The following is a 16957-nucleotide window of genomic DNA, read 5'->3' as shown; positions in this document are numbered from 1 at the left end:
ACAGCAGGGGTTGAGTGAACATCAAGCTAGTCCAGATGATGAGTTGTATAGGCACTTTTATAAAGCTTTGTATTTATCACGTAGTCGCACTAGTTAGTAGTAACACTTTTGTAACTGTTGTTATGTAGGTTATTTTATGAACACTTTTGATGAACTATTATTATGTCGGTTATTTTATGAACACTTTATGTTAGTTATTTTATTAATTATTGTAATGTCGGTTACTTTATTAATTATTGTTATGTTAGACTCACCCGTCTCTGAATAGTTATTTTATTAATTATTGTAATGTCGGTTACTTTATTAATTATGATTATAAATATTACTAAGCACTATATTATTAAATATTGTTATGTCGGTTACTTTATGAAATAAATACAAGATAAAATCAATTACTAAAAGGCATGACAAAAAGCTAAAATTAATTAATAACAATTGAAATGTCGGTTACATTAAAGTGATTTTGTATCAATTTTAAAACATTAAGGTTCATCTAAAGACATTGCATCTACGGGTTCCGTAGGTGGATTTTGGGTAACACGTGACAACCGGCCTAATAAATACCCCCAGTGTTGTAGACGGCCTGTGTATGATATTGCCCAAGAAGTTGCTTCATTGGTACGATATTGCTTCCAACCTGGTGCAATGTCTGGCATTGGAAATCCATCTTTCATCTTTAACTGCAAAAATTAAATAAATTAACAAAATATAAGACAAAAATTATCAGAATAAAATTTAAAAAAGTATAAGAAAATAATTACCGGAACCCAGTGATTTCCATTAACAAAACCAATACAACAAATGCGATCATTTTTTGTCGATCCGGAATGTGAACCCCTCATAGGAAAGAAAGTCATTGAAAATGTCAGACCGAACGTGATAAGAATAATATTATATGATGTCGCTATCACGTAACCCATATCAGGTATGGACAACCATTTATCCATGGGTTGAACACCTATACCGGATATCATCAACGAATCTCTTACTTCTATAATGCGTCCTGTGAACAATCTATCATATGGAGTTACATGAGAAACAATCTCTTGATCCAATCTCTTGCGGACCAAAGACCAACACTCTTCACCGAAACCAAGCAATAATGCAATAGCGCGAAAACCACAATTTCCATCAGCTGCCACGTCAAATATGCCATCAATGTATGGTTGAATAATATCAGGAAATTGTGTCAATAACAAATTTTTTGAAGAATGAGATGACTGAGAGGGGTGTTTCTTTGATTGAGAGGCTTGTCTCTTCTTTGATTGAGAGGGTTGGGAACCAATATCTTCACCATATGTTGCATTAACATGCTCAAAGTAAGAAGGGTCTCGATATACATCATATCCATCTGGCTTCATACCCTTACTCTTCTTCACTCTTCCTTTGGTTTTGACTTTTTCAGGTGGTGGACATATTGAACTTGTACTTGGAAAAGCAAGTTCACGCACTTTACTCTTCAACACTCGTTTCCCAATAACATCAAGTGATCGAAAGCGTTTCCATAAGGCATTCATCTCAGTAGACATATCCAACTCTGATCCATCTTCTGTGTCTTGAGTGAGTTCACATTCCATGCTTAATTTTCTCCATTGAATATGCACAGAATCTAGAGGAATTGGTTCACCCATTAATTTATATTGTCCCAATTCACAAGCACAAGGTAATCCGTATGTCCTTCTCAGAGAACACCCACATATAGATTTGTCAGTACCCACCCACTCAACTTTGTCGTATTCTTCAGCAATACGTCTTTGAGCTTCTGTTGATACAAATGTATTCAATCTCTGATAAAATGGATTTCTGTGCTCATGCTCTTCATCATAAAAACTTTTTTGAAACGAGGCTCTGATTCTTTTATGTTGTAACCTTATCATGTTGTTCATAGCCTCCCAACATTTACACAAATCACCCATGCTATTTTCTAACATTAACTTCAGTTTCCAGTGAGCTGACTCAACCCTGTAAATTTTTTTTACAGATACATTAGAAAATATAATAAAATTATAATATAATACAATTCAGCAATATATAATAAAATTCAACAATATATAATAAAATTATATTAAATACCTGTTAGTCGTTGTGTTCCCCAAATGCATCACTTTATTTGTCCATGCTTCAACAAATCTTTCCTTATGTGGAGTCAACCAAGTTTCTTTGACATAATCAACAAACACTTTAGTATCAACACATGATTGTTCAAACATATGCAAGCGCATCATATACTCTTTTTCATTACTACAATACATAATGTCTTTCCACATATTCAATATTGACTCTTGTCTATCCTTTAAGACATATTGCTTGCATTTTGCTCCAACATTTTTTTCGATATGAAATCGACAAAGTAAATTAACAGCATGTGGAAACACAATGCCAACTGCATTCATTAACGCAAGATCTCTGTCTGTCACAATTACTTGAGGGAATTTATTTTGTGTAACAAACAAATCTTTTAGTCTCTCTAATGCCCAACAAAAGTTTTCTTCCCTCTCACATTCCAAATAAGCAAACCCAACTACAAATGTTTTCTCTGTTGATGTCATACCAACAATTTCAAGTAATGGCATTCTGTATTTATTGGTTTTGTAGGTACTGTCCATAATCAACACAATCGGAAACAAATTCAACAACTTCACTGAATCTGGATGCGCCCAAAAAATATCTCTCATAACATCGGAGTCTTCACGCTTTCTATTCCAGCACACATATTTTGCATCTTCAATTAACTTGAATAAATGTTGCATCTCTGTTCTATTACCTCTCACGCGCAATCGAATGATACTTCTCTGTTTATATATTTGTGAGATCTTAGTAACATTACTCTTATCTCGGTCTTGCAATGAGAGTAATATGTGTCTCGGTGCAACATTATATTTTGTTAATTCATGAACATGCTTTCTATCTTCTTCATTTAAGCGCCCAACATATGCATGCCCCTCCAAAGTATCAGGTAATTCATGGTTGTGAATTCCACAAATTACTTTAACTATCCATCCTGAACCATCTTTTAATGGTTTTGATCTAAGCTTGAAAGGACAATCACATTTTTTTGTTGAACTTCGAATAGAACTAGCAGCACACTTATTTTCCCCCTTTGTCACAACCTAATATTAATTTATTTCTCCGTCCTTTCTCACCCGTCTCTATATCTGATCTTCTGATAATAACAGTAACTTTATTTTTTATACCAATTTCTTTTGCCCATTTCACAACAGTATCCCTTGAATCAAATATCTGAAATAAAATAATTATAATTAATCACAAAAATATATTTTTATAATATTAATATTAGATATATTTATTCATACCTGATCTGTGTCAAAAATATTTGTAGTATCGACGCATGTTTTGTCCATTAATAGTAGTGGATTATCCATATCTGTTAACATTTAAAAAAAATTAAAAAAACTTAAAAAGAAATTAAAAAAATTTGGTCTGTACCGGAAAACTCAAAAATGAAGTTTTCCGGAACCTACTACTGTACCAGAATACTTGCCAACCAAGATTTCCGGTACACAACTTTTCCCTTCTGTACCGGAAAAGTCAGTTTTAACATTTCCGGTACTATACTCTGTACCGGAAAACTCAGTTTTAACATTTCCGGTACTTTACTCTGTACCGGAAATCTTGTTTCAAGTATTCCGGTAGTTACCGGAAAACTGCAACTTACCGGAAATCTGTTTTACGGCTGGGTTTATGACAAAATGGTGAAAAAAATATTTACATTTACTTTCTTTGAAATAGCAAAAAAAAAATTGAGGGTAGTTTTGCCATTTTCGAATTTTTTTGGGGGTACAAGGCAAAGTGTGGGGGGGCAAGGGAAATTTTTCAGTAGTATAACTTTTAATTTTGAAAAATGTACCATGCACCCCTCACTTTAACTTCCCACCCCTAATTTCAAATGAAAATACCATTTTGTCCATTAAAAAGATTAACCACTCCATTTTTCGGAACTTCCAAAATTTTCAAACTTTCGAAATATAAAAGTGAACTTTTTTTGACATTTTCGAAACTTTTGATAAACACGGAAGTTTCGAAACATAATTTTTCAGAATATTTTGATATTTTTGAAATTTTGATAAATTTAAAACTTTCGAAATGTATTTTTTCAGAATTGATCAAAATTTTTGAAACTTTTGATTAATTTGAAAGTTTCGAAACTTCTAAAATAGAGAAAATTTCAGAATTTTCGAAACTTTCGAACAATTCAAAACTTTCGAAATAGGAAAATTTCAAAAATTTCCAGATTTGGAAACCTTCGAAATTTTCTAGATTTGGAAACTTTCAAAATTTTCCAGATTTGGAAATATTCAAAACTTTCCCAATATTCGAAATGTAATCATTATTTCGAAAATTTGAAACTTTCGAAAAAGATCAAAAATTTAGAGTTTTCTATTTCAGAAGTTTTAAATATTTTGAAAGTTTGGAAAATTCTGAAAATTGTCATTTCGAATTTTTCAAAACTTTCGAATATTTTAAAATTTTGTTTAGTTAAAAGGGTAAAATTGTATATCTATAAAAATGGAGGAGGGGGAGGGGGGAAGTTAAAGTGAGGGGGTGCATGGTACATTTCTCGATATCAATCATTTGAAGAACACCAAAGATATATTGTTAAAAAATAAAACAAAGAATGGGGAGCATAATCTAATCCACTGAAAAAATCAACAAAAACAAAATTTGATGACTAAATCTATTTAGTTGGTCAAGACGTCCCACCGAATAAAATCATTAGTTTGAAAAAATATATTTTGTTGCCAACTTGTTAGTGGACTAATTACCTTACTTACACATATGTGTGTAACTTTAAATTTAAAAGTTGCGAATGATATTTAAACAATTACTTCAAAAGTTTTGAAAAGGCAAAATCTTTCGCTGTAAGAGCAAAGTCACACTCCAAGAAAAAATAACCTTTATCATAGACAATCTCAATGGAATGTACCGCTACTAGGTAGAAAGTGTCAGTTTTTTAATTTTAAAAGGAAATGCATCTAATTTTGGTGTGTTTTTCGTAGATGTTTGACATTTTTCATATTATCCACATATGTTAAATATTTAATATAGGACTTTAGTATTTATAGAGATGAAAAATACTCCATATATTAGAGCTTTTCAACGTAAGACTTCAACAAATTTTAAATTCACACACTAAGATACTATGTGTTCCAACACAAAATCTCCCTAAAAGGAACCTCTACAATCTTTAGATATTCTGAGCATAAGATGATAAACTCTCAAAGCCATGAGTTGCACTATCTTATTATATTTTTCCTAGAGTTTGGAGAAGGAATAAAATTTACATGGATGATAGCAGGGGATGGAGGAGAATGACATTTAACCCAAAGTATTTGTGAATTTTGAACTCATGTATAAAAGAATACATTGTACACCTTTGAAATAGTTAGTCGCTAAAGAAAAACAACTTTCAATTTCATTAGTAACTTGATTAATTTTAGAGGTTAAGCTGTCCAACCTCAACTTATAATTCTCTTGTTTTTGTTCTTGTAATTCTCTTAGCAAAGTTTTAGTTTTAATGATATTTAGTTTTTCTTTTTTATTTTATTCTTTGACAATTCCAATATTTTTGTATTTAAGCTTTGGTTCTACTATGATCATGTATGAGTAGATCTCTCTTGTTTTGAAATTGTAGGATTTTCAATGATGGATCTCTAATAGTTTCTATTTTGTTTCTTTTTGTTATGGGTATTGATCTTTTAATCCAATTTTAGTAAGAATCATATTTGTACTTCAACATCAAATGATGTACTCAAAAGTGAATTTGATATATGACCCACAAGATGGAACAAGAGAATCAAATCATGAAAATAGATTTTGGTTATCTTAAAATCATGAAAGATAGTTTCTCTTAATGGATTTTACTAATACATCAATCATGAAAAAGTTGGTTATATTTTAAAATACACTTTTGCTCTTTGAAAGAAGATATTAATAATAATTGTTTATCTGATTTATTAGAGCTAAACATCCATAACTTAGAGAAAATTAGTTTTATTAAGTATGCATCATTGTGAAAAACTACAATCCCAAGACTTTATTTTTATTACGAGTTTTAATAAAAAATCCCTATAAACAATTGTCATTCTAACTAATAATCATAATAGAGATTGATACTTATAACAAAGTTTTTGTAGGAACAATATTAATAATAAAACCACTACTTGAAACATTAACATTAAATTGTGGGCTATATATACTTTTAAGTAGCGGTTTTAAAAATCTTTGGCCTGAAGTGAAAAACCTTCTCTCTTCGAATAAGCAACGACTCTATACTCCACGTGCGAAAAACCTTGGACAAACTGTTTCGTGAAGTTTAGGCCATGGTTTTGTTGTTTTTTGCCACAATTTTTTATTGTTGCCTAAAATCAACAATGTTGTAGTGAATTTTCGAAAAACTAATTTGAAAATATTTATGTCGCACAATAGAAATTAAAATCTTTTAAGGAGATAGACTAGTTTGATTTTGCGTATAGGATATTTGGTCTGATTTGATCATGGTATATACAATAGATATATAACACAAAATTCAATAGAAACTTATACAAGAAATACAAAAAAATTGATTGAAGTAGTTTTAGAAAAGGTTTTAAGCACTTCAACCAAAATACAACCATCGCCAAATATAGATCTATTGAATTTTTAATTAATAGAACTATTATTATTTTTTAATTGAACCACGTCTAAAATATTTAATTCTAATGTTTAAAATATAATTATATTCAACATTCAAAACCAAGATAAGATTTGAAAATAGAAAAATCTTATAACAAATTTCTTTTTATATCAATCTTCACTAAAACATATTTTCTACCAAACTCTAAAGCAAACTGGAAAATTAAAAATGTTGTAAAAGTGTAGAAATTAAAGAGTTCTAGTTAGAAAGATTCACATACGATTTATACAGATTCCTCTACTTTAAAAGTGTAGAAATTAAAGTACATCATGTTTCTATTCAAATGAATGAGAGTTGTCTTCCTTTATTATTATTGTGAATGTTTATAGAATCATTTAACAGAAGTTACATACAATTTTATACCCGACTCCTTCTTTCTTAAACACTCTTCTATACAGAACTTGGAATATCCTCTAAATTATAAACACAAGCTTATCTTTAAGATGAAGATCACACATCAATCTTGCAAAATAGAGACCTAAGACTTTTCTGAAGAACACCTTCTTCATCCCTCGATACACAATCCATCGATATCCCCTCAATGAGTCGTATCTATAATAGGTTCTCCAACGTACGACATCCAATCGCGGTTGTTTATCGCTTCACTACTCAATTACGGACTCCACTAGATCAAGTAAGAATTTTCAATCTATGATATGATCTTAAATGTTTGATATGAGGATGAGTGAAATTTTTCTTGTGTTTATAAATGATGAGAAAACTTTTTTTATGATTCTTGAAAGAGGTAATCAAATAAAAAAGAAAAATAACAATGTTATAGCTACCATAATAAGCTTAAAACTATCAAATTTTAAGTGTCTAAAGTTGTAAGTCGACTCACACTTGTTTGCAAACCAAAATATGAAGTCTAAAGGTGTGTGAATTAATTCACAAGATTGTGATTCACACACTCTGTAATTCGATTTATAGTCTCAAGAATTCGAAAAGTGAATTCTTGAAGTTCTTAAGACGATTTATAAATGGGTAAGTCGATGTACAAAATAAATAAATAAAATACTTAATCACGTCTTTGATTACTAATTTTAATTTTTATCACGATGTTCCTTTTTTTTTTTCTTTTTCATTTTAATTGTTATTTTAAGATTATCTCATTTCACTTATCATAGACTTTTTTTAAAAAGTCTAATAAAATTAGAGGTTATAATCTAAGAAGATAAAGAATAAGAGATAAACTAACTAACAAACATTAAAAACATTATTTTCATTCATTGGATCTAAATGCATATAGTGCTAATAAAATAAAGGGCCTAAATACTAAAAAGTCCAACTAAACAACAATTAAAATAAAAAAAATAAACTAATATAAATTTCTACATCTAACTTAAATATAAATTATCTATTTAATCTAATTGCATGTTCTATCAATTTATTATGTATAAGAGATTTAGTTCAAAATTAAATTTATCTTGGGTTAATCTATACGCACATATAAAATGTTTCATTTATTCAACTCACTACTATAGCTCATAATCAATGGCGAATTTTGAACTGAAATATTAGATGGTCAAAATTTTAAAATTTTAACAAATAAATAAAAAGTATAATATTGTATTGCATATAAGAATTTTAAGTTGTAAATTTATATAAATATATTGGAGAATATATCAAATCAAATTTTGGTTTATATTTAAATAATTAAAAAAATTAATAAAATAAATTTTAGTACATATACATATACCAATCTATATTATGCAATAAACATCTAAAGATATACCAATTTACATGCATGATGTTTGTCATTTGATTAGGTTAATTTGTATAACAAGAAAATATGCACATATAACATGTCACCTTCGCATATTAGACTCAAATATACACCTCGACAACGATAACCCAACGACCACATTTAAACTCATAAAAACAATTCTACTCATACAATACATGGATTATACATTCCAAAATTACAACAACATACACCACAATATCTATATTAATTAACATATTTATTAACATATATCATGTCATTTGTAGTTGAAATTTATCATAGATTAACATATATTAAATCAAAATTATCCTATAGACTTATATAATTTGGTTTTAACAACTTTGTCACAGTTAATAATTATTTATTTTTCAATTTTTTTAACATAAATATTTTTTTATATATAAAATTTAACTACTTTCATACATTCAATCAAATTTGTAAAAATTTCCTCCAAATTATATGTAACACAATTCTACGAATTTAAGAACTCCCTTCTATATGCATCCCTAATGTAGAAGATATAGAGTAATATCTATTAGAATTAGAAGAGTAATTTTAGAATTTGGAATTATAAGAGTAATTTTAGAATTTGGGTAGAGAAAATACAAATATAAAATTTTGTCTAACCTATTTACAGAGTCTGAATATTTCCATAAAATATATCAAATAGATCAATTTTTATTAATAAAATTATAATTCTAACGTCTCTTATAACTAAAATAAAATAAGACTAGTAACTCAAATGTCTCTTTTTTAAATTATTGAAAACTTTAGAATGACCTAGCAAAAGATATGCAAAACACAAAATATGTATACATAAAGAGATTAGAGAAACACGTTTACATAAATAACGATAAATATGTCAACAACTTGATACTCTAAGTGTTTAAATTTGACTAAATCAATCCACTCAAATATGGGACACCAGTTGGAGGAATCCAATCATCCCCACTCAAGAAGTTAGACACAGTGAAATTGGCAGCATCAGTAGCATTAATAACGTGATAACCAGGCCACGTCACTCGATTCACAGTGCTTGAACCTGATCCTCTGTTATTATATTCTGCATAGTACAAAGTGCTCAACGCAAAAGAACCATTCCAATCATGCCATCCAGCAGGATTTATGAAACTATCCATGAAAGATTGCATGAAAATTGTCCTTGAGTATTCCTTCCATGGTCTCCCTAGGTATGTTTGAACAGTTCCAACTTTAGGAGCTAAATCGTCAGCTGCTTTAATAGTTGCATTCTGTATAGAAGTTCCAGTGTTTTGATTTGGGTCAGTTCGACCTTGAGCTGTGATGGTGTTGAATTGTCCAGTGAGAGGAAGGCGGGGATAAATGTTACAATTTTGTAAAACAACTGCTGCATTTCCAAATATGAAGTCAACTGTTCCATAAATATCACATTCTCTATAAAATTGTCTTAAAGAATGTGTATACAATGTGTCTTGATATCCTTCAAAGCTACAACTATAGAAAGTGGACATATCTGCTCCACTTCTCAATGCAACTGCTTGGTGTTTTCCTGGTCCGGCTGTATTGCGAAATGTTATGTTAACTGCCACAAAACCTTGACCAACCACCGCTGAAAATCCACATCAAACATCCAATTAGTAAAAACTTTGATCTATAAATTATCTTCATGCATGCTCTTTGGCAATCGATTTAAAAAAAAAAAATTAATTACACTTTTGCTTACCAAATGTGGCTGAGTTGAATGTTGTGAAACCATCGTTAACGTTGTGATTTCCTGTGATAATTGTTCGATTGATTCCTTCTCCCACAAGCATCAAGTATTTTTTCTTTTTGTCTATAGATACATATTCTTGATACACACCTTCAGTGATAAAAATGAAGAAGTATCCATCACTGGCAACGGTGTTATTCGGTGCAGCAGCTATTGCATCATTGATAGTTGTAAAGTTTCCACTTCCATCTTGACTAACAACCACAACATCACTCACCACAACACTATCTTCATCAGTGGTAGTTTGAAGTAGTTTTCTTCCATGGTGTTTAGCTGAATCATAAATAGCACGTGCTCTATTTGACATTTTCAATGGTAAACGTCCATTTTTGAAATTCAAATGTCTACCATTTTGTGGCCATGATGTTCTTATTTTTTTCTCGGGAACCCAACCTTTTTTGAACAAGGCTAGAGTTACACTATGAAGCTTTATATCATCAGAGAGAGATGATGATAAATCATTCTTCACTCTTTGATCAGAACTTATAGTGTTTAGACCGTCCAAACATGTTTGTTGGTTAGTCAAAACAGCACTTAGGAAAGTTTCAAAATCTTCAGCTTGAGAAATTGGAAGAACATTACTAGATTGATTTGTTGTGGTATAAGTGTTTGATAAATATTCAAAACTTAAGTCAGCAAGAAATCGACAATCTTCGAGAGCACGAACTGTGGACTGAGACAAAGATGAACTACTTTGAAGATATGAGTTTATTGAGTTAATGAACTTACGAGATTGAGATATAGATTTTCGAATAGAAATACGACCAAAGTCATAGATATTTCCATTTTGATTAACAAATACGGTTTTACAATAAATAGGATCTATGGTATAATCGCAAATGTTTTCTAGTGGAACACCATTTGCTAATGATACAAATAACAACATGGAAAGAAGAAAAGCAATGATTTTGTGTTTGAAAGCCATTGTTATTTGAATGAGTGAATTAATAGTTGTTGTTATTAATGCAACTAAAGAAGAATGAATATAAGGTGTATGGCTTGTAGGGTTTATATAGAGGGTGAAGATTTTGTGGCATTATAATTATTATAGGATTTGAAGGAAAAAGTCAACTAGATGCAAGAAGGAATTTGTCTTTGTATCTTTGATGTTCATGTTTTGGCTAGCACTAATACATTCACCAAGAACCAACCTTCTATCTATTGTGAAGTATTTAATTAATTAATTTGATTAGGAACTTAGAAGAAATTTAAATATTCATCAAGTGCAATGTAACAGTGTATATGCATATATTCCTTAGGATTATATTTATTTGTTTATGTCCATAAGGTTAGTTTGCTACACGACTTATCTTATAGCCGTGATTTATTATTTTAAATTATAGTTTAGTTTTCAGACTGTGTGGTTGGTTGCCAACAATCACACGACACAAATGAAAGATTTTCGACGAGACTAAATAAACGTGGATGCATATATTGTTTTTGACTTTTTTTGTGAAAGCATTTCTTATGACTTATGGTGATAAACCACAAAAGTGATGTGTATCAGTAATAAACCTTGATAAAAAAAAAAAAAAAAAACAGTTTAATTTTTAGAAATTTTACGGTACAATAAAAAATAAAGTGTCTTTTGATATTATAAATTTTTTTATCAATAATTATTTTTAATTTATCATGTATACATTATTATATTATCTATTAAAATTGAGTAAATTAAAAATTTTGGTATATAAATGATATCATTTAACTATTAGTGATTTAATTTTGATAATATCAAAATATATTAATTTTTTAACGTACTATAGAAGTTCCCTAATTTGCATACCAATAATGTAAAACAATCTATATGGTTGATATATCATAAATAAACAATCATGTGAGTGATATTAATAGTATATTAACCATTTATCGTTTATGGTCTATATGATGAACCAAATAATCTATTAAAATTAATATGTTAATCAATAATATGTTAAAAATTACCGTTTTCTAATTACTACATTATTTTAAAGAAATATTACTTGATAAACATTCATCACTCTCACAAATGTTAAGCCAAGAAATAAATCACTCTCTCAAATGTGCGGTTAGGATTCATAAAACCAACAATAATAATTTTTTCAAATAAACCTATAGTGAAGACCATCCTACAAACAAAGCTCATAAATTATACTTAGTATTAAAATCTTAAAAGTATTTTAATAAATATTAATATATGTAATTATTTACTGTAAAATCAGATTAGTCGTGTTCTTTTTTTACGCGTGTTGTCAAAACTAAAAAGTAGAATTAAAAATGGCAAGACAAAATGAGTGTTATTTTAATCAGAGTAAAAATGGTTGCAATTAACATTTTAATTTAACTCTAATTTCTCTCTTATTAGAAAAATATTATTAGAAAAAGTGAAAGAACAAATATAAATTTATTTCCAAAATATTGTTAGAAAAAAATATATATAATTTTGTCATTTGGTATTCATTTCATTCTAACTCTGTCAAAGAAATGACAAATCTAAATTTCAATGTCTTGAATATGAGACTTTTATACAACTTGACTTGAGAATTTTCACAAAGAATTCGTGTATGTACGGTTGAGTAGAAGTAAAACAGATGTAGAAACTTCAAATATGTAGTATTTTTAAAAAAAATTGACAACATAATACATCTCTGAAAAAAAAAACAAATGATTTATTAATCTAAATATTAAACATTATTTTTTTTATCTATAAACGACGCATATTTCTAAATCTTCTAAAGACACACTAATGACACTACTATGAAGCTGAATATAGACAACCTTCTTTGTCTTTTGGGGAGCCATTATACTTTCATGTGATAGATGAGACAATCAAGGTTTTGAGAAAGAAAAAAAAAAGCAAATAAGTATAATATGTTACAAAATATCATTTGCTCAAAACTTATTTGTCCGAAAAAATAATTTTTCAACTCTATCTACTTCTTTGAAAAATAATTGGGCTACATAGAGGTTTCCTTTTGAATGAATAAGGTGGGATTGTTACGTATTCGAAACGTTTTCTCGCGGCAGTGGCGGATCTTCTCGGAGCGGGGCAGAGACCATAGCTTCCCCTGTATTATTATTTTTTTTCTTCATAAACAATAACCGTAGATTATTAAAATAATAATAATAATAATAATAATAAATTACTAAAATATCCTTAAATCTTTATGGTTTTGAGAAACTTACATTTTCTTACTCAATTTTCTCTCCAACTTAAATAATTTTTCTCTATAAATACTGTAAAAAAAACAAATGTCAATAGTTTTTGTTGGCAATCATCTTCTTATTTTTTACCTCAATGTAAAGAAATTATTTAATTGTTATTAAATCATAACTCAAGTCGCTAATCATATTAGAAATTATGCAATTGAATAGATAAAAAAAATGAGGTAGACATTTATTAGGAGTGACACGATGTTTAAACATACGAAAATTTATGCATTTTTTCAAAAAACAAAAGTTTTTGAAAAAGATAAAAATCGTAAAGTAGATATATTTTATTTGATTGAATTGTGTTAAGTTCTCCCCTCAATATTTTGTGCAAGATCCGCCACTGTGTGAAAATGATTATAAGAAGAAAAAAAATTATTGATAATTTAAACAGTTACAAATTCATAATTGGAGGAGACACAACAGTGCAATGCAGTAATAAAAGTTATTAAACAAAATATAACGACAAAGTGAACATTGGAGTTTCAATTTTATTTTTAATGAGACACTAATTATATAGCAAAGTTAATAGTGAGATTATAGTATCCATGTTTGTAGGACTATTTTAATAAAATTGTATATAAAAAATGGAGTATAAATATTTTAAAAGATGACTATAAAATATTTCATAGATCTCATTAAAAATGAGCTATTTTTTTTATTAAAGATATTATGCAATATTCAGTTGGAGGAAATTATATAATTGTAGAAACAAAAAATGTGAGATATATAGACATTAAATATTTATTATTCTTCATCCGAGAAAATTTAGAGATTTATGTGCTACACTTAGAAAGATATGTGTTATACTATTTGACTCTCTATGTCTAAAGATGAAGTGAGATAGTTAGTATAGTTGTCATCATATTATATCACTCAAATTTAACATGTTTATTGGCGTTAAAAATCTAGCTTATATATGAAAAATATATTGGATGACACATAACATACTCCATAATGAAATATAAGCACAATTAGATCGTAAACATTGATATATTTGCATAAATATCTACACACACGATAATTGACCATAAACATGTCAAAACATATTATAAATATAAATGAAATTAAAACTCAAAGATATAAACTAAAAAAAATGTAAAATTTCTCATATGTAAATGAACTTACAAAGAAAGTTGCATAGATACCACATTGTATGTGTCATTGTCTTCCAATTTCTAAACAAACATAAATACTATATGATACATAATGTATTGGTATTTCGGTGTATATATGAAAAATATATTAGATGACAAAAAACATACTCCATAATAAAATATAAGTCCAATTTGATAAAAAAAAATATCGATGTATTTGCATAAATATCTATATACACAACAATTGACCATAAACATATCAAAATATATTATAATTATAAATAGAATTAAACTCAGAGATGTAAACTAAAAAATATGTAAAATTTCTCACACTTTTACTTATATAAAAGCACATAAAATGAACTTAAAAAAAAAAAAGTTGCATAGAGACCAAAGTGTATGTGTCATTGTATTCTAATTTCTAAATAAGCAACATATGATCACTACGCGAAAAACTGCATTTTACAGCGCTTTTTCAAAAAAACAAGCGTTGTGGAATCGAGCGCTGTAAATGATACAACAGCGCTTTTAAAAAAGCGCTATAAAACATGTAAATATAACGTGCGCTTGTTATGCACATTTTACAGCGCTTCTTCAAAAAAGCGCTGTAACATGCACCCCATTATATGAGTTATGGGTCTGCTTTTAGAGCGCTTTTTAACACAAGCGCTGTAAAATGCACACCCATAATATGAAATTATGGATCTGCATTTTACAGCGCTTTCGCAAAAAAGCGCTGTAAAATACAGACCCATAATTTCATATATGGGTCTTCATTTTACAGCGCTTTCTCTAAAAAGCGTTGTAAAATGCCCACCCATAATTTTCATATTATGGGTCTGCATTTTACAGCGCTTTTGTTGTACATTTTACAGCGCTTTCTCATGAAAGCGCTGTAAAATGTACACCATTAAAGCGCTTTACAACAACATTTTACAGCGCTTTTTAAAAAAAGCGCTGTAAAATGTGTGTTTTTTTTTTTAAACGCTGTAAATTAATTATTTGAAATGAAAAGCGCTTTTTAGCTTTTTACGACATTTTTTTTAGAAAGCGTTGTCTTTTATCTTTGTATCCAAAATTATTTTGATCCAAAATCACTTCACAATCAGTGCATACAACAACAAAACATATTCAAATACCATAAGCAGTTCACACAATCAGAAATCAGAACTCTGTAACTTAATTAACATATATGTAACTCTGTAACTCTGTAATTTACAACCTAATTAACTACATTCAGATACATATATACAACCTAATTTACAACCTAATTAACTACATTCAGATACATATATATAACCTAATTTACAACCTAAACTACATTCAGATCCATATGCATGTTCATATATTGTGTCCTATGGTCATTTACATATAATAACTAACAGAATATACATAATATGCACTAGCTACCATATAATATTCAGATCTCTTGCCCAGCACCAAGCTATTTCCCAAAAAATCAAATAATTTTCATGTCAAGCACATACTGACACCAGTCTTCCTTTAATTCCATCAGGTCTTCCTCAGAATATGATGGACTGGAATTGTCAAAGTACTGCAATATAAAAATTGAACATATTATATTAAGTTAGTATCAAATATATAGATAATTTATATATGAAAATCATATAATGCAAATACCGTACCGTTTCTGGGATAATAGTTTTATTCTTCTCAACAATCTCCTTCATGAATCTCAATACGTAGTACCCACAGTCGATGTTATTTGTTTGACGAGGGCACTTTATTGAGATCCATGTAATGTTATTAGACTTCTGCTTCGACACTTTAGCACCTCTTTGAGCTCGATAAACTTTTAAGGCACTATCGAATGAATAAATGTGATTATTAGAGCATGAACAAACACATTATATATATATATATGTAAGAAATAAATGAATATTGCTTATGTGTCGAGCATAGTCTTTATTTCGAGGTGATTGCTGTAATTGCCGTGCACGGGATCCAAATAGTATATAACTTCAGAGACCGCATTGATTGCAAATAGCACCCAATGTGCCCTACAACAACAAAAAATTGGTTAAGCAATTTTGTTTATAGACAACTAATAAATTAAATTCTCATCAATTAAAAAAGATAAAATTACGTACCCTGAATTATATGGTGCCAAGAACAATTTATCACTTTCTTTATTTCCTAAAAACATATCTACAATGTAGTTTTTTACATTCTCTGGATCGAGTTTCCACATCGACATCTTATGTGGAGACAAGAATGAGTATTTATTTGACAGTTTCCTCGTGCACACGACCTTCTCGTACAAAAACCTTCAATGAAAATTTTAAACTAGATTAATTACCAATACATTTAATTAATTACAAATAAATGCAATTAAAAGTATTTTTTACCTTATGTACAAGCTGATTACAGTAGCACTCAGCTCCTTATGTTCGAGAAGATCGTACATTTGCTCCTTTTCGAGGTATTCAATATACTCATCTCCAAAAATGTCTTTATTCATGTGTACGATGGGCGAATCGTTG

The 16957-nt window shown here is 28.9% G+C and overlaps 2 protein-coding genes across 2 annotated transcripts; both read right to left on the bottom strand.

Moving 5' to 3' along the window:
• Nucleotides 1-482: 482 nt before the first annotated feature.
• On the bottom strand, nt 483-3073 carry LOC140920475 (uncharacterized). The gene is made up of 3 exons (XM_073368755.1): nt 2074-3073; nt 762-1962; nt 483-680 (listed from the first exon to the last, which is right to left on the bottom strand). The coding sequence occupies exons 1-3, from the start codon at nt 2748-2750 to the stop codon at nt 483-485; spliced, it is 2076 nt and encodes a 691-aa protein (XP_073224856.1). The 5' UTR covers nt 2751-3073.
• Nucleotides 3074-9151: 6078 nt separating this feature from the next.
• On the bottom strand, nt 9152-11146 carry LOC101496289 (probable pectinesterase/pectinesterase inhibitor 7). The gene is made up of 2 exons (XM_004513354.4): nt 10123-11146; nt 9152-10008 (listed from the first exon to the last, which is right to left on the bottom strand). Exons 1-2 carry the CDS (start codon nt 11093-11095, stop codon nt 9317-9319), a joined length of 1665 nt encoding a protein of 554 aa, XP_004513411.1. The 5' UTR covers nt 11096-11146; the 3' UTR covers nt 9152-9316.
• Between the last annotated feature and the right edge of the window lie 5811 nt (nt 11147-16957).

This window comes from Cicer arietinum, chromosome 5 (assembly GCF_000331145.2).
Source record: "Cicer arietinum cultivar CDC Frontier isolate Library 1 chromosome 5, Cicar.CDCFrontier_v2.0, whole genome shotgun sequence".
Taxonomy (NCBI): Eukaryota; Viridiplantae; Streptophyta; class Magnoliopsida; order Fabales; family Fabaceae; genus Cicer; species Cicer arietinum.
Note: the sequence above shows the minus strand (reverse complement) of the source record. Positions and strands in the feature narration are given on the sequence as shown.